Here is a 19444-nt window from a genome sequence, read left to right as displayed (position 1 = left end):
CCGTATCGCATTCTAAGAGTAGACGCCGTGGAGTTTCTGGTGTCATATCACACACACAGTGCCCCGTAAAAAATTGCCCTGTTAAAAATTGCAGGTTAGTCTTTTGTAGGGTTATTAGTTCCCTAGATCCTTTGGGATTATAGCTTCCCAGAAGTTCCTTCAACTGCCTTAGTCCACGCTCTTTAGCTGTTAACTCTTCCTTGAAGGTGTGAGGCCCCACTGCAAGGAAGGGTTCAAGTCCTATGAGTCGAGTGGCTGCGGCCTCCCGCGCCAGTCTGCCTCTGTGCCGTGGCTTGCGTGCGTTTGCATTTGATTTCATTGAGCGAAACGTCAAATCAAAATGTCACGCAGAACAAAAATTGGAAATTGAGTTAGCTTCATACGCACGCCGTTCAATTTCGGTTGGTCCCATACAAGCTGTATGTGCATGAGAAATTTTTGACAGTAAATTGGCGGCGTGCGTGAATATTAGGTTAGCCTGTAATGCAGCCTTACTGTCACTGCAGATAACTATGCGCAGCTTTCTCGTCTGCCCCTGCATAGTAATTTCCGCACAAACACTGATGGCGTCAAGCTCTGCTTGAAGTATACTAGGGTAGTGCATTCAACGTACGACGTATGCTTACAGTTTATTTACTACTTACCTTTCTTACCCCTATCAACAGGTACTCTAACACTGTTGCTTGAGGTTAATGAACTTTTCATACTTTTCACACAACTAATTTAGGTATTTATCGCCGCATGAACAGCCTTGAACCTAACTAGAAAAACACACCTACAATGTGCCTACTGGTGTACATACATATGTATGCATAAACAAATTTATAAAATATCTAACGAATTAGAAGTACTAATTACGAATACTCAGCAAAAGCTTCGTGTTTTTATTTGTTTGCACTTTACATTCGTCAGAGCGGTGCATTGACTTGCAAACAGATCGCTTGCTTATATAACTTTTTTTATCAATAACGGTTTGAAAATTCGCATAGCTAACGCTCACGAGCGTACGAGTATTTGCAATAGAGATAAGACAAATAGTTAGCTAGCAAAAAACGAACGACTGCACTCAAACCAGTGTATGTAAATAGCTACCCTGTAACAAAGGGGGGTGGGACAATAAACTCAACCACTACAACAGCAGCAGCAACTGCAATGTAGAAGAAACAAATGCAAATAAAAGCATTTCCGCCGCTATCACAATGATGCTAAGCGCGCGAAAAGCACGTGCTCATCGCCGTTGTAGTTGGTGCGCGAGTGTAGCTGAGCGCGCCAGAGAGTGTTTGTACATAGCCGGCATTCGAAACGGAGGCATCTCTTTTAGCGTAGAACGTAGAGCGGCCACTTGAACTGATTGGCTATAAAAGCTTGTCAACGATTAGTTGGCAGAATCAGTCGGTCAGTTGGACATATACGAAGCGGAAGCGTATATACTAGTAAACATAGCGCCACTAACCGTACAGATTTCGTCAGTGATCAAAGCACTGTAGTGTGAAAGTATTTAAGTTTTTTTTTTTATTTATTTCGTTAACTTGTTTGTAAATAAATTGCAAGTATGTCAAAGTACAACGACGCTGCGGCCAATACAGAGCATAACATCACAGTAAGGAGTGCTTCACTCACACAGCCACTACATCAAAGCGAACAACTTTCACCAAAAATTTTGGAGGCCTACCGTGAGATTGCCGTGCGCAATGAGTTCGTTGACTTTGAATTATCTGTGCAGCCAATTGGTGGTCTGGGTGAAAATTCGTACGGCTCTGTGCTAAAAGTGCTGTTAACGCCAACGCGCATCGGCTCCAACACAGCAGCGGCAGTAGTTCCGCTGCATACTATACTCAAAATCGCGCCAACAAATCCAGCTCGCCGCACACACATGCGCGTCAAGGATGCATATTCGCGCGAAGTTTTCATATATGCTACGGTGTTTGCGAATTTTATGCGCTGGATATGACAAATGGCGACGCGCAATCTACACACTTTAGCGCCGTGCCGCAAATGTTGCATGCGTCACTGGAGGATGGCGCAGAGTTTATAATATTTGAGGACCTTAATAAAACGGGCTTTGTTATTAATTCCCGTAATAATTTGCCTACATATGATTTGGTGGTATGCGCTTTTCGCGCCATTGCGCAGCTGCATGCTATGTCTTTCGTGTTGCAAGCACGTAAGCCGCAGCGGTTTGCCGCGCTGGTAGCGCAAATGGATGACAATCTCTTTACTGCGGATATGGAAGTTGTGTCGTTGGAGTTCGGTAAGAAATATGTGCGAAAAACTCGTCACATGCTCGAGGCCGACTTGAAGGCGAGCGGCGAGGATACAGCCGAAACGAGAGAGGCCCTACAGGCGTTGCTGAAAATCGAGGAAAATTTTCACGAAATTTGTTTGGACGCAGTCAATGGGGCAGCGCATGCGCCTTATTCGGTGATTTGTCATGGCGACTTCTGGAATAACAACATACTCTACGAATTTGATGTAAGTTTTCCATGATGACTGGAAGAATGGAGAGAGATACAGATGGATTGGTAACACACCACAGGGAGAACTTTGATCCCCGGTCCGATCAAAAGCATAGGAATAGTTTTTCCTAACATCGGTTCCGATTTGCAGGCAATGTCAAACCAACTAGCGTATTTCTTCCGTGAAATAACTTCACATAAAAGAACTTCTGGCCATTTGGAGGCAGTAGGTCCCTCCATCAAGGAGCATAACATTTGAGGAGAAGTTCAGTCAAGCACTTAACAAAAATATTAGCGCCAAACATTCATTTTTAACTTTTGTCGAAGCCACCTCTATATTTTGGAGGAATCTAACGATGTCAACAGTGACAAGTGGGTGTCAAGAGGCTTATGCTCTGACTGTTTGTTTGATGACAGGGGATACTGCGCTTTGAACGCGTTCACCACCAGACCCATTCGCTTTGTCTCCCTATCTTATCCCGAGAAGGCAGAGAATGTGTTGCATGGTTTCCTACTCACCCTTGTTCATGTAACTTCAACAGCAGTCGTTCCAGGGGTTTAGCATGCTGGCTGCGTGTATTCCAATCAGACAATGTCCGGTAATAATTCCAGTCACTATGCGCAGTGCCGGTTTAACAATGGGCGACCCGTGATGGAAATGCCCATGCAACTAAGTCCTAGTTGGGCATTTGAACGTTCATATTGGACATTTCCATCAGTTATGGTTTAGAAATAGAAGTGGCTGATGCTGTGTGTCGATGTAATTTGGAACTCAGTTAATGCTCCTCTGTAATTTGTGTTATCATATAAACGTAGACCGAGTGAAGAGGCTCTCGTTGACCCACTATTTGATCCAAAAGTGTGAAGCAGAACTTTTTAATGTTCTTCTCGACTCCATATCTATGTATAAAGGAAAGATTTCAACAGATAAAAAATGTTTCTGCATCTTGTAATTTCTTGTTTATTATAAACAGAAATCACAATAAGAAACTATTGCGACATTCTTCTGTATTGCAAGGTTAACCTTTTCTTCCTATTTGACTTTATAACCGTTCGTCATTTTGGGCCGAGACGAAAAACTTCGCCCGTTGTACATCCCGAGTGCAGACCGGTTCACCCCCACTTGGTGCTTCCATTGTGTTCGTGGGCGTCCTTTCTTCCGTTGTCCACTAATGGGTGCCGAGTCGAAGAATCTTTTCATTGGAGCGCCGCCATCCGTTCGTACACCATGCCCAAGCCAGCGCAATCGTTTTATTTGTATGCCTTTAACTATGCCCAGGTCGTTCAGAAGCTCGTACAGTTCGTCATTCCATCTTCCTCGGTACCCGTCGCCCGCGCGAATAGGTCGATAAAGCGTTCTCATCTTTGATCGACATCGTCCATGTTTTTGCGGCCTTGATGACTGATTTGAAAAGCGTAATTTTTATACGACGAGTCCAAAGTATCACCTGTGGCAAGAATTATTTTTCGTTTGATCTCCAGGCTGACATTGCTGGTGGTATTTATGTTGGATCACAGGTAGACAGGTAGAAAAAGTCCTTCACTACTTCAATTTTATAACTGCCAACAGTGAGGTGTGTTCCAAAACGCAAGGACTTTTATGTATTGCCAGTAGGTACTGTCTTTTGTCCTCGCTTACCACTAGACCAACCTCTTTCGCTTCCTTTTCTAAGGCGGAAACTGTTGCGCTGATGTCCCTTGGCCCCAAGCTCATGATGTAATTATCATCTGCATATGCCAGCAGGACCACGCTTTTGCTGTATATATGTAGTGCCGCTGCGATTCAGATTAGCAGCTCTTCTTACGCTATCCGGCATCAGATTGAAAGAGTCGCACGAAAGTGAATCGCCTTGTCAAAAACCTCGTTTGGTATCAAACGACGCGGAGAGGTTCTTTCCAATTTAAACGGAGCTGAATTTTTTACTAAAAGTCACTCTACATAGCCGTATTAGTTTTGCGGGGATCCCAAATTTAGACTTGGCATCGTTCAGGCACTTCTCTCGTGATATCAAAACCGGCTTTAGAACCGATATAAAGATGGTGTTTACGGATTCACTTATCTAGTGTCTTCGCCAGAATTTGACGTACTGTGGAAATCTGATCGATGGTGGATTTTCCAGGTCTAAAGCCCCACTGATAAGGTCCAGTCAAATGATTCGTGAAGGGCATCAATGAATTCATACGATGCACGATAAACGCTTGCATTCTGTTATTCCCTATTACGAATCGATGTTTTTAGCATAAAATCCGATAGTTAGCGTGGCTGATTTGTATTGGATCACAATAAAAAGTGAACTAAAACCACAGCCATTCACAATAATGCATCTGTCGGGCGTATGAAAACGATAATACGAAAACTGATTTTATACGATACGCTTGCAAGCGTTTATCGTCTATCGTATGGAAGTTCATAATAGGGGGGTCTATCTTTTGGACATTTAAGGCTGCTCAAAGTTTTCTGGCAATTCGGCAAATAGATGGATGAACGCCGTGAGTTCTGTTTCGGAACGACTGCCATAACCCATTTTAGCGTCAAATCATTCAGGGCTATCACAGAATCCATCGTAGTACCCGATTTTTTGTGAAATCTACGAAAATACTATCGTTTAATCGGAATAGCTACGAACGTAGCGTATACTTTGAATACATACGTTCGCAGCAATTCGGATCCAGTGATCGCATTTTCATAGATTTCGCGAAAAATTGGACTACGGTGGATTCTGTAATGGGATCATAGAGAAGAGGAACTAGATTAAAGAAGAAAATGTTATGCGATTTTCTGTACAGTACACAACTTTCTCAATTGATTATTGCTTTAATTTCGAAGTTTAACAAATTCAAATTTCATTCAAACACAATCTGCAGCACACCAATCAACAAACCGCCGTCAAGGCCAAACTGATCGACTTTCAAATTTCGCGATATTCGCCGCCTGTTTTGGATTTGGTGCACTACCTTTACGCCTGCACAGAGAAGTCGCTTCGAGATGCCCACTTTCATGAATTTATGCAAATCTACTATGACACTTTGGCACAGTTTATACGCGACTACCAACTGGACCCAATAGTATTGTATCCCGAAGCAGTATTCAGACAGCAATTGCGCCAATTCGGTGCATATGGCTTTTGTATGTCCGCTTTTTCAGTGCCGTTTTTTGTATCGAACGCCAGTGAATTACCCGATTTGGATGAAGTGTCTGAAGCGATACAAGAACTATCATCATCATCGGATACTTCGGATGCGGATGAAGTGCAAAATGAAGCTGAAAGTCCGAGTAAGAGTAGCAAAAATAACAGAACAATATCGCCTAAGAATCAAAGCGCCGTAGAATTAGTCGATGAATACGATCTCTTGACGGAGCGTACCTTGCCAATATTCAAAACGCGTATGATTGGAAATATTTTGGATTTGCAGAAATATGAAATGATTGAAGCCATATTCAAATGCTAGTGAAAGGTGTAGATTGAAGTGTATGAATTAGTAGTGATGGTGGATTTTAAGCAGCAATAACTTGACACTCAATTGGGTGAAAGAAGAAGTACGTGTATACGACGAAGGACAAACCGCCATCAACTTTATTAGAAATTCATCATATCAGTCTTGGCGCGAGTTGCATGTGAGAAAATCATTACCATACATTATACAAAAAAAAAAAAACAATTTTGGGAATTTATTCCCTTTTGCGTTTTGCTAGATATTAGCTAAGGGAATGTGAGTAATGGAAAAAGTGATAATTTGTTAAATTTAACGTTTATTCTAACAAAAATATTAGTTAATATTTTGTTTGTTGTTAAAAGATTTATATTTAATATTGTTATATGCATATGTAGTTGGATTGTAGTGATACAGCGATTTCATAGAAGCTAACAAACATACCTATGAAAAGAAATAGAATTAAACTATCCAAATTTAATAGAAAAGAATTAAGCAAAATATTATTCATAACAGTATTGAACGTAAAAAAATATTGTCATTAAACACAAGATAATGTTTCTTAGGATTGGTAAAAGTTCCATTAAAGTGTCGTTTGTGATTACAATAGGGAAATGTGCAAAAGCCCGAAAAACGTATATTATTTGATTATATATGTTTATATGTATACATATATTTTTATTTGTGTTCTGTACATTTCCAAGTGAGAACTTAAGACTATACAAATTTTAAAGTAAATTCAAATAGAGTAATATTAATATAAAAACTGTTGAAAATTTGGACCAAAGATTTTTAAATTGTAATTCAAACACAATAGAGGAATAGCTTTTGCTAATCCTAACTTAACTGCAAATGAATTTCCTTTTGATTTCAGTTAGCGTCTAAGAAACAAGTGAAGTTTATACATTAATATAACTTTAAATGTATATTAAAGTGTGTAAATACTATACTAATGGGACCAAACTTAAAGCTAAGATAATTTTGATTGAAAGAGTGTCACTATTTGGGTTTTCAAGTGCGTTTTCGTGTGTAAATATATGGAAATCTAACGCATTTTGAGCGGCTAATAGAATTTAGTAGTTTAATGGTAAATCGAATTTGTTACGAACAGTTTGAGTTTCTTCGTAGGTATTTATTTTAACTTTCCTTTTTAAACAAATTCAATTATGGATTATTTACATGTGTTTAAGACACAGATTCAAAACGCTTAGAAAGGATTTGTATGCGATTTTATAAATTTTGTAACCCCTAATATATAAACCGAAAATCTTGATAAAATATAAATTAAATTTTTATTAACATATACATACATAATGCATATTTTTGGTTTTTTTTTTTACATCTGCCAATGCATCATTCATTATACATATGTTGGCCATATTGCTTGCAAGAACGTCACAACACGCGATGCGTTTTTGGTGTTCCACGAAGATTTTGTTGAATAATAAAATTATGTAGCAAACAAAAAGTGTTAACAGCCTTATTATCCGATTCGTTTGCAACATGTTGTTGTTGTTGTTGTTGTTGTTGTAGCGACAATATCATTCTAGCCAGTTGCAACGTACTCGACGTAAAGCAAGACGAAGAACAACGATAGTGCCAACTGTGCGGCCTAACGTTCGAGATAGATAATAAGGCTGTAACTGTAAATAATCAGTTTATGTGCTACCTGTCATAGAAAATAACCTAAATATAAGTGCCAGCGAATAGTAAGAATTATTTTTATTCAATTGTTTAGTAAGCTCAAGATAAGTTACAAGGACAATTTTTTAAATTTCAAATTTTGGCAACGAACGACTCAAACTTATACCTTGCCAGGGACTACCCTTAGGCTGCATTCCCCAAACCTTATTCATCATGTTACCATAGCACTACATGTCTAACTGCTATCCCTAAATTGACGCGTCAAGCGCCAAACAACTGTCAAAAATCCTCATGCCCGTACAATTTGTATGCAGCATCCTATAATAACGCGAGCAAATGGAATTTTCATTTTTGACACGGCGTTACGTGTTGGAGTTGGATGCAGAAGACGGAAAGAAATAGAAAGGACAAAAAAGTGAAAGAGGAAACGAGACTAAAAACGAAAGGAAATGAAAAAACGTCAAAAATTTTGCCGCGTTGATTTGGGGATAGCGCGCGCTGACACTCGTTGACAATAGAAAACGTAACGCTTAGCGCTACAATTTAGGGACGCCAGTAGGGTGAAGCATTGTGAAGTAACAACTATTCCAAAATTTATTAACATCTTCGCCTAATTCCATTTTTAATCAATTTCAATTAAACAAGTAGCAAACCTCGAGCTTGATAAAGAATGAATAGAAATAATATTACTAGGCTTTTAAAAAAAAAAAAAAAAAAAATATAAAAAGTCGTTCTAATCTACATGTGTTGACCAATTCAAAATGTTTAGCAATAGGCAGGATTTCTTCTCTGCATTTACTTAAACTTCAAATTGTTTGCTTATCTGCTATATATTTAGTACGTCTGTAGAATTCGTATGTATGCATATATGTACTTAGCAACTGCTATTATATGTGTATGTATATATTTGTATTTAGCTTAGCTGAACTGTTCTATAGCTTGCACAAAAATGTATTATGTTGCATTTTACGCGCTTATAACAGTTTGTAAAAGAATATTTTTTGTCGTTCAATTTTTGTTTTGTATGTAGTAATTTTAATCATTTAGTTTTGCTTGCGTAATTAGAGTTTTTAAGGAATTTCGTTAGCTGTTTGCTGGGCTACTTATTGCACGGCATATTTATTCTGAACTCGGACAGAACGTGAGCACCAATTCCAAAGACAATAATGTAAATTATTAGCATGCCTTAACCGTGTTCATTTTATTGTGAAACTTCGCGAAAACGTTTTTGACGCTCTAAGCTTTCAACCTCGGCCCACGAGTTGCGCATGTTGCGGAATAGCTGAATATAGAGGAGAATATTAGGTTAGATCAAAATTATCAGCTTTTAACGATGTAAAAAAATCGTCCATGTATTTTTAAATAGTATTGAAAATGCTGTGCTTATTAAGAGCGTTCTCACACGATATGTATTTGCATATGTAAATGCTACTTTTCTGATACGTTCTAATATATGGTACTTACGAGTAGATACAAAAAAGTAGCCCTAACATAAGCACATAAATATCATGTAAGAGCGGTGTAAGCAACCAACAGCAAATTACCCTTACCTCATCCACCCAGTTGTGTTCGGCGAGTAGATCATTCAAAATTTCCGTAGAAGATTTACCAGGATATTCTTGTTGTTGCTCAGCAACACGTCTCGAACAATGTATATACAAATTAAACTTCTCATGAGCAATCTTGTGGAAAATGTCAGCGCGAGCAGCACAAATGCGGCATAAAAGTATATCCTAGTTGCGTTTTAAAACCTCAAATTCAATTACATTTTTCAACTATAAAAGCGTATTTCACCACAAACCTTCTCACAAGCCAAACGTGTATCAACTGGGACCGGCTGCATAGTGTTGGCATGATAAGGATTGCCGAAAAGTAGAAAACGTACTGATATGCCTGGTTGATGACAGCCTCCACAATTCTTTTGGGTCAAATTATTTTGACCCCATTCAGTGAATACATGACATTTGGGATATGTTTCAATCGAAACAATAATACTGCGCGTCCAAGGCGTAATAGAAAGTAACTTACGCTTGCAATTGTCCATTATGCTGTCGATGATGCGGACGCTGCCCAAAAAGTATTCATCTAGAAGAATAGAATGGGATTAAAATAGCTCAACTAAATAACCATAATAAATAAACCCATAGACGCACCTTTTTCTCTAGTTATTTCCAAGAAAAAGCTGGGATCAAGCACTTGCGATATCATTGTTTGAATATAAATTTCAAAGTTATCACGATAACGCAAAAAGTCTTCCATGATTTTCTCAATAAATTGTTCAGTATCGTCGGCTATCAACTCGGATCGCATAAATTCCACGATAGTCTCTTTGTGCGATTGTACCTGTATGCGCACGGGCGCCTTAACGTATAGCTTCTTAGAATCGAGATTCCAAGACGAATACTGGAAAAATAAGGGATGATTGATAAAGAAGTGTTGGAGTAATTTAAATTTTGTTAGTACCATGGACATGTTACGATAGAACATTTTGCCATTTTGGCAAAACGGTTCGTATTTTTGTAGAATGCATTGGGTATCCACTTGCCAGATGATAGGCCAATCGTTGACCAAATCCGAACGAAGAACTATGAAGTCACCGGTCTGTGAAATAAGCATAGATTTATAATTAAAACCTTATAATGATCTTTTTTGCTGATTTGGCAACACAAATTAATATACTTTTAGTTAAATTTCTATATATAGTCGCAGAAGATAATTTCGGTAGGCTTTCACAAGTGAAGATTTACCCAAGAAGGGCTGAAAAAAGTGCAGAAGGTTCTCTTATATGACGTACTTCAGAAGGCCTTTTGGACGAGTTCTTTTAAAGTTGCTTCTTTAATTTATAAAAATCATACATCATTGAAGCATTTTCTTAAGGTTTATATCAAATATGTGTTATTGCAACTTAAAATGGTTATAGAAATGCATTTTTAATGCTAAATAATATAAATTTATGCATTCGCGTAAATTGTAAATGGACAAGCCCTTCTAGAAGGCATGCAAGGAAGCACTTTTTTCAGCCCCTCTTGGGTAGGCCTCTTAGAATGGCTTTACTTAAGAAGGCGTACCTAAATTATCTTCTGGGTTCCTATACACAATTAACGCGGATGTACAATATACTTTTTAAGTGGCAATAAAACATATTTAGAATATATCTTATGCAAATACTTAAAAGATGTATGATTTGTATGAATTAAAGAAGAAGCCACTTTAAAAGAATTCTTCCAAAAGCCCTTCTGAAGTACGTCCTACAAAAGCCCTTCTGGGAGGCCTACAATGTGTAGCGAAAGCAGATGCCCTTCAATTTGTGCCACACCATAGAAAAAAAGAAAGGAAGGAAACAGGAATGTATAGTGGAAGGCCTCTTGATTCACAGAAAGGCCTGAAATTATCCACAGGGGTATTAAATAATTTTTTTTGTTTTTGTCCCTGGAAACTGATTAGCTAAGCTAAACCGTTAGACATTTCTCTGCAATTAAGTCTATTATTTTTCTTTTCCATCCTACCTTGAAATTATCAGCATCGTGCGCAGCATTAGAATACGAAGATGCATTGGCCTTGTTCGGTGTATAGCCATCAACATTTTGCTGTTGCTGCACCTGTTGTGGCTGTTGTTGTTGTTGTTGTTGCTGTTGCTGCTGTTGTTGTTGTACTTGTTGATTTAGCGGAGTTTGTTGCGGCTCCGACTCTTCATTATAATTAGATTTTCGCGGTGCGCTCTTATTACGACGCGACGTCTTACGGCGGTAACTTCTGCTGCCATCATCGCTCTAAAAACCAAATGGATTCTCGTATAGAAAAAAAAACTAGCACTTTCCATACATATACAGCACAACTTACATCCTCTTCTTGTGGTGTCCACACCGGATCTGTGTCTGAATCTGCAAATTCATCGGGCTCTTGATCTTCATTGTCAGCCAAGGCGCTGGTACCAGCGCCACCGGCACTGCCCGAACTCATAAACATGGCGTGCATGCTTGTCTGTTTCGCTTTACGTAGCCCTTGCTCGCGCCGAGGCGGCAATGTGAGTGGATCTAAAAGACGAGGCAAGTAAGGCCGAAATGCAATGGCAAGGAACTAGGTGAATTTTGTGAGTGTGCATGATACGAGTGTATGATATGTTGGTTATGTGTATGTATAAAAATGTATGTTCACGAGGAACATAAAGTATGGAATACTGTGGTAGTTAAAACTCCGTTAGTTTTATATGTACATATTTCGTTTTTCAATAAGTTGGTTAGTTGGGAGGAATTTCCAGGCAGGCAACCTGTTGAAAGAGAGTGATAAGCAGGGAACGAATTTTTAGGACCTAAAAACCTATAAAAAAGGCAAAATAAAATAACGAAATAGGCTGGAAAAAGCAAAATAAAATAGCGAAATAGGCAGGAAATGGCACTAGAAATAGCAAAAAAGGCAAAAAAAAGGCACTAAAAGACAAAAACTTAAAAATAACACTGGTTTACAGGAAAAATGTTCAACGGACGCCACTACATATCCAATTCCGACATACAATTGCTTGCTGATTCCGAAAATCGTATAATTTCTTATTCTATGGATAAATTTTCGAGATATTTTCAGGTATGCATGGTGTATGAGTAACATTCTTTCCTGCTAATTTTTCATACAAAAAATCTTTGCGCATTTTCATATGACCACTTATTACTTTTTTATTTATCCATCGATTTTCTTCATTATCAACTTGATTTTTTTTTGTAACAGAACAGGCTTTAACAGTCTTGAATGTACTTAACATGCGCTCGACGTGATCGTGTGAAACTTTTATATTATCAGAAATAAGGGCTTTTTCCTCGCATAACCACCTTTTTAAAGTTACAATCGGCAAAAAAGGCAAATATTTAAAAAAGACAAAAAAGGCAACATCAAATGTGCATATGAAAGCTAAATAGTGGACATTCTTAATCGAATATACTCTAAAGTTTTAGCAGAAAAAAGGCGATTTCCATAAAATCCGCTCCCTGGTGATAAGTATTTGCTTGCCAATTGTGCGAATATGTACAATGAAAGTGGGTACTTGGGGGATAATAACAATTCAAGAACTTTCCTATGATATAACTGGTTAGATTTTGTTATGAAAATATTTTACTATATTTTGTTACAGTCGAACCGTGTTGAAGTAGACTTGTTGTTGTTGTTGTTGTAAGAGCATACAAATTATCCAAAGAGTTTTGGGGAGTGTTGCTGGAGTGATAATCCTTAGCCAGATAAAAATCTGGATCGTTCCGGTTACGTAGACCCAACTCATATACATGTTATTATTTATATGTGGTCATAAGCAATAGCCGCCTAAGTCGATATTTGGATTTTAATGTTATCCTTATGGGGAAACCAAAATATTTTCGTCTATAACTTTCTAAGTAGCCTAGCTGGCGAGATGGGGATTTCACGTATGCATGGAATAGGGATTGAAGAATACGATAGCGTATATAACTCCATTCTTTCTTAAGTCGACTTAGCCGGTTATAGCGTATGACCACAGTTATTACGCTATGCGGACTAGTGCAAAGTCAAATGTCTATTCAAATTTGTGTTCACCACACAATTGCGCGTGTGCAATATACTTACAGAAATTCTATCGAGCCTATTACTTTGTCAGTTGTAAGACATGAGCTATCAAAAGTATAAGCCAACTTCCTCTTAATGCAAAATATATTCCTTTTACATAACGAACCAACATGAATGCATTTACTAACCTTAAAACATATAAGTTCTTTCTATTTTATTTTCCACTGCACGGTTTTTGTGGCTAAAGGGAAACCGATATCTTAAAACTTCCACTAATATTTTTTAAGGAAATTTTTTACCAATATTAGAAATGATTGTGTGTGCTTGAGAAAGTGCAAGATGTATTTTAAATGCGAATTTGTATGTTTCGTGGCTTTGGCCTTGATGGCGACGGACACTGAATATATCTTAGCGCTTGACTGTGACTTTGAACGACGCTGAAGAAAGTGAAAAAGGTGAAACGCTCGTTCGCGCGCACTTGGCTGACATCGGGAAATTTTTATAAATCATATTAATTCAAAGGACTTCAACTGAATGCAATAATTGTTTGCTTTTTTTAGGCTAGAGTGATTATAGTAAGCAACGTTGTATAAGATAACATCCCATTTTGCATGCATAGGAGTGTTCTGTCCATTTTGTTTGTTAAATAAAAACACAAAAGGTTTTTTTTTAGTAAGAACTTTAGTTTCTTTGCTGCATCTTTTTGTCAAAAATACTTAATTCCATTTTATCAATTGGTATTTTTTATCTTTTCTATTATATATTTATTGTAACAAATCATTTCTGCTGCCTTTAATTTTGATTTAGATTATTTTTGAATTTCTTGTTTGCTAATAGAAATTAGAACGCTTCAAACTGCAACCGGTCGTTCGGTTTTTGGTTGTACACAGATGTCTTTTGCGCGCGAACGAGCATGGGAGCGTTCGCGTTTGAGCAGCTGCATCTTATTCCACTCAAATTGTGGTCTCGCGAAAGAGAAAGAAAGATTGGGCGTGTATGGGTGGGAGTGTATTATTCTCACCACATCCACGCGCTTGTTTACATTTTGTCTTCACCTTCTCAGCTTCCGACTGCGCATGCGCCACCAGCTAACTAATCAACCAGTCAGCAAATATGCAACACAACAACGCACAGTCGCGCTCATCAGTGCCAAGGCCACAGAAAATTTATTAAAGGATGATGATGACCGGCCGTTACGCCAGCAGCAGCTGCTGCAGCAGCAGCGGCAGCGGTGGGTGCTATCGTATTACTAGTAGTGGTAGTACTGGAGGAATTTTGTTGGTCAGGCAACATACCTTGACTGCTGCCGCCGCCGCCACCACCGCTAAAGCCCAATTGTGCACAGTATTGCTGTTGCTGTTGGTGTTGTTGATGTTGTGCCTGCTGTTGTTGTGACTGCGGCTGCACCGGAGGTTGTTGCCCGTACGGCCGGAATGATTGCTGTTGTTGCTGCTGATGTTGTATCTGCTGTTGCTGTTCAGCTGGATGCTGAATGACCGATGCGGTGCTTGTCGTTGTTGGTGCTGAAGTTTCAGCTGCAGCAGCAGCAGCTGCGGCGGCTGCCATATGTGCCTGTGGACGCTTCTTCGGTAATATTTGCGTTTGGGAGAGTATTTTTATGCGATGTGCATCATCCCCTGTTAAGACAGGGTTTTGTTCGTCCCCCACGTCCGCTTGTTGCTGGTTCGGTTGTTGCTCGTTTCCTTGGCCGGCAGCAGCATCGATTGCTGGATCATCGCCTGTTTTTATACGTTTCACCGCAGTGCCACTCGGCGAACGCTGATAGTTCATCTTGCGACCACTCTTCACCACAGCCGGTGGCGGTGAATCGTCACGCTCGCCCTGCAGGAACTTTAAATAGCTGTCCATGAATTGTGTCTTTTTCTCACCGATGGAAGTGCCGACAACGGGCTTGCGTTCGCTAACTGGCGTGACAACACCTTTGGGCGTTGCCGTGGCAGCCAAGCCATTATTTGCGACCGAACTGGCCGCTGGCGTACTGGTAGCACTTTGCGTTTCGGTTTGCGGATGTCGTATGCCGAAATTGGTGGCGCTGCGTCCATTCTTGTTCGTAGTTGAAGAAGAGTTCGCATAGCCCTGTTTTGGTGCAACCGCGTCAGTTAGAAAATCCAATTCCTCTTCGATATTGGGCACAATCACTTTATTGCTTGGATCATTAACAGCCGAAGTGGTTTCTGCGCTAGATTGTTGTGGTTGTTGTTGGGTCGCCTGCTGCTGATGTTGAGCTTGCGCTTGCGCTTGCTGTTGTTGCTGCTGCGGTTGCGGCTGTTGTTGTTGCTGCGGCTGCGGCTGCGGCTGCGGCTGCTGTTGCTGCGGTGACTGTTGCAACGGCTGTTGGGGTTGCTGCTGTTGATTGAGATTATATAGCGTGTGTTGTATAGCGCCTGCGGTTGCAGCATTCTGTTGCATGCATGCCGAGTACTGAGAGGCGATTTGTTGTGGAAATGTGCTCGAATAATATGAAGACAAATTCGTCAAATGCGCTTGTGATTGCGCCTGTGATGACTGCATATGCGCCGGTTGTGGTATTTGTTGCTGCTGTTGTGCGGCGACCTGTTGTTGCTGCTGCTGCTGTTGCTGAACTTGCTGTTGCTGCTGCTGTTGTTGTGCCTGCTGTTGCTGTTGCTGCTGTTGTTGTTGTGCCGCATGTGGGTTCACATAAGTCGGTATGCTTATAGCTGGCGTTTGGGCCACCGGTGAAGGCGTATTATTCTCAATCTTCAGTGGTGTATTCCATTTACTATTGAAGTCATAGTAGGTAGCTTGTTGTTGCTGCTGTTGTTGTTGTTGCGTTTGCTGCTGCTGCTGCTGCTGTTGTTGTTGCTGCTGATGATGCTGCTGTGCTTGCTGTTGTTGTTGGTGTTGTACGACTTCTTGCTGAGGACTGCGCACCGTCGCATATTCGTTGGTCACGAGCGTCTTTTTGGGTTGGCGTTTACGCGGCGTCTTGGCCGGTTTCGCCGGCAACTGTTTTGGTTGTTCCACTTCAACCTGCAAAAGATAAAAAGAACAGAAAATGGTTCGTGAGGCTACTGGAATTTTTGTTAAAAAAACTTAAGAATTGAGTTAAAAAAATTAAAAACTAATATCACATAAATCAAATGTTGGCAAAACAAAAAGAAAAGCTAAACGGAAACTCAAAAGAATGGAAAATGGTTGAAATGAGAGAAAAAAGCAGTGTTCTTTTTAACGTACTACTTATTTTTCTTATTGGGAAAGATATCTAAAGATAATAGTAAATTTATTTGAATTACATTTCAAGTGATAAATATAAAAAATAGCAAGGACTTTAAATTTATGAAATTAGTTCTTTGCTCTAATATATCTTACATCATAAAAGCCCGCAGGCAAGAATTAGTAGAAATTACAAAAGTTCACCCATTTTGAACTAAATAATAATTGCCAATCAAATTTCTTTATACTACTGTATTTAAAGCGCTCTTTTTCTAGAAACTAGACATCTGCACCAATCCTCAATTGAAATACAAAAAAAATCCAAGCCAAACTCCTAGTCACAATTACATACAAAACAGCGCAAAGGTAGCATAAGGATCAAGTGGAAAAGAAGCCATCAATTGCAGTTTAGTGTACATATTTGCACTTGGGACTTTCAATATCGCAAAAAATGTTTCATATATCAGCAGTCTTACTCGCATCATCCTCAAAGTTTGCAAATAAACGTCACAGGTTCAAATACATACAATTCGGTTTGTTTAGTTTCACTCCCTTTTGTTAAACAGAAATAAAAATTGGTTATATGAGAGGAATGTTAAAAGGAGGCAGCACTAATTAAGGAAAAAAGGAATTGAAATACAAATATAACACAGAATGATAACAGAAATGGTAGTTTACTAGGAGCCCTGTTACACGATATGTTTTTCCTATGTAAATGTTACTTTTTTGATACGTTCCAATATATGGTACATACGAGTAAATACAAAAAAATAGCATTTACATATGCAAATACATATCGTGTAAGAGCCCTGTAATCAAAATGTGTAAGTTAGAAAAAAAAGAATTAGTTTGTGTGTATGCATGTGTAACCGCCGTCACCAAACGTGTGGAGAAGTTATGGTACAAAGAGAAACAAATGTTAATAACTTTTGGAAAATAATTAAGCGAGTATAAAGCTATATTCATATATTTTCCTAAAGATGTTGTGTTCGTGCAATATGAAAATTTCACAGAGGTACAGCAAAGCCGCTGAACTCACACATGGATAAAATAATTGTGACTAAGTGTGGCAGTTATTTTAGGATATAGTAGGAATTTAATTTTTCTCTACAAAATATTAATGGAAGTTAGCGCTTGCATTTTAATTATGTACAAAATGTTTGTTATTACAGTTAATGAAAAAAAATATTAACAGCATGAAAACTCAAAAAGCAACAAAATATTTTCCTTGCAATGCTTTCAAACAAAGAATGCAGTTCCTTTTTACTTGACAACTATTTTGGTTTGCAAGTCGAAAAGTGGAGACTTGGTTCAAGCTAATAAACATATTCACGTAACATCCACTTCACATTTTTTTAAATTTCACCATTGAGCTCTTTACTATGTATGAAACTTCTTTGATGCAAGGAATTTCGTCTCTCAGTTTGAAACCCTGACATAAAAGACCTGTAGTAACAAGAGTCTATACTTAAATAAAATGAAACACGATGATGAGTGCGTAGTGTTAGCAGCTTTAAGTGTTAAGATGTTGAAAGCAAACGATAAAGAAATGTCAAATATTCAAATAAAAAATTTGGCAAAAAATAAATAAATCAAATCAAATTAAAGCAAATCGAAGATGCAAAGAATGGGGGAATAATTTAACAAAAGGTTTCAAGAAAATATACAAATCGAAAATTATAAAATACAAACCTTGGGTATGATTTGAATCTGTGACGCTTGGGAAGACGTAGTTTGTGGTTGCTGCTGTTGTTGAGCGGCAGTGGTTTGCTGTTGCTGATTATTAGTAGCCGTTGGCGACACCAGCATATTTGCCACCATATGCTGGCGCCGCTGCTTTTCGACCTGCTGCTGCTGTTGCTGCATTTTTTGATTATTATTGTATAAATTTTGTTGTACAAGCAGCTGCTGTTGTTGCTGTTGTTGAGCTTGTTGTTGTGTATGTTGCAAAACACTCGCATTACCTATAGAAGAACTCGTATTCGGATTATATAACGTTTGCTTAATTTCTAGGCCAGGTGGCAAGTTAAATATTAAACTTTCGCCCACTTCGTTATCCGTAACATAGCCCAATTGACGATTCTCCTGCTTTACTTGAAGTTGTAAAACATTTTTCACATCTTCTGTGCTACCACCACCATCCGTAGATCCATTTGTATCTTCGATTTTAGTCCAACACGCGGAAACGTGTTGCTGTTGTTGCAGCTGTTGCTGTTGTGGCGGTGTACTTTGTATCACAGAGGAATATGCCACAGTTGATGCGGGTGAGCTGCCACCTGCAACGTTGCGCCGCAAGACAGGTGATTCCGCACCTACACCCGTCTTATATACGATTACATGAGGCGACACTGCACCATCAACTGCAACGGTAAGGGCTGGTGTTGTGCTGCCAGCAGCATATGTAGCATTTACATCGTTCTGTTGTATATGCTCTACTTGTATAACTTGTTGTTGCTGCCCTTTTCGCACAATTTTATAATTTTTACCATCGATGGTATAGTACATTTCACCATCATTGTCTATTGAAGCAGTGGCTTCTTCTTGCTGTTGCTGTTGTTGCAACTGTTGTTGCTGCTGTTGTAGTTGTGTCTGATAAATAATTATGTCATTATAAGTTTTAAGATCGGCGGGTTTCTCCTGTTTGATTTGCTGAAAATGTGCAACACACGCGTTGCAAGAATTCAATTGATTTTATTTGGCTGTTTAGATGTGTTTTTGATCGTATTGTAGATGATGTAAGAATTTTTTTTTGCATTTTGGTGAATTATATATTTATGGCTAAAATTTATACTTGAGCGGGATGACAAAAGATACATTAAAGGAAGTGTTCGGAGAGATATATTATAGGGAAATGTTCAAACACTTGAAAGCTTATGAAACTTTGTCCTTTGCCTAGAATTGTATATATTTGTTAAAAACTATGGAAGGTTCGGCTAATTTTGTATTTTTACGTTTACGTTTCAATATTTTCAACAGCGAATGTACTAATTTTCTATACCAGAAACCTATGTACTACGAATCGGGAGCTTATATTTCACATAATTTAAATTATTTTTTATACATTGCAATCACAATTTGTCATATTTATTATTCCAGTAACTATTGTGCAGTCAGTAGTTCTACTAATACTATTGTAAGATTATTGTGCCCTGTTTCATCGGTATATATGTACAAATATGTATTACAACGAAAAA

At 38.7% G+C, this 19444-nt stretch overlaps 2 protein-coding genes across 4 annotated transcripts in view; one reads left to right on the top strand and one right to left on the bottom strand.

Moving 5' to 3' along the window:
• Positions 1-1272: 1272 nt before the first annotated feature.
• Positions 1273-6335, top strand: LOC118739653. Its single transcript, XM_036471104.1, is given in 3 exon segments — positions 1273-1925; positions 1928-2472; positions 5322-6335. Coding segments are annotated over 3 exon segments (1503 nt in total). The 5' UTR covers positions 1273-1552; the 3' UTR covers positions 5907-6335.
• Positions 6336-8396: 2061 nt separating this feature from the next.
• The window catches only part of LOC118739652 (probable serine/threonine-protein kinase yakA), a 12795-nt gene continuing 1747 nt past the window's right edge, over positions 8397-19444 (bottom strand). Inside the window, exons 3-11 of one of the 3 annotated variants that reach the window (XM_036471100.1) lie at positions 17943-18899; positions 14351-16067; positions 11373-11566; positions 11039-11302; positions 9996-10133; positions 9686-9935; positions 9334-9617; positions 9083-9265; positions 8397-8814 (exon numbers count right to left, since the gene is read on the bottom strand). In XM_036471100.1, coding sequence (XP_036326993.1) covers positions 8734-8814; positions 9083-9265; positions 9334-9617; positions 9686-9935; positions 9996-10133; positions 11039-11302; positions 11373-11566; positions 14351-16067; positions 17943-18899 — 4068 coding nt within the window. In that variant the 3' untranslated portion in view covers positions 8397-8733. The other 2 variants (XM_036471101.1, XM_036471103.1) reach the window with 2 other exon arrangements.

Source organism: Rhagoletis pomonella, unplaced genomic scaffold, assembly GCF_013731165.1.
Source record: "Rhagoletis pomonella isolate Grant_MI unplaced genomic scaffold, Rhpom_1.0 Rhpom_scaffold_00005, whole genome shotgun sequence".
NCBI lineage: Eukaryota > Metazoa > Arthropoda > Insecta > Diptera > Tephritidae > Rhagoletis > Rhagoletis pomonella.
Note: the sequence above shows the minus strand (reverse complement) of the source record. Positions and strands in the feature narration are given on the sequence as shown.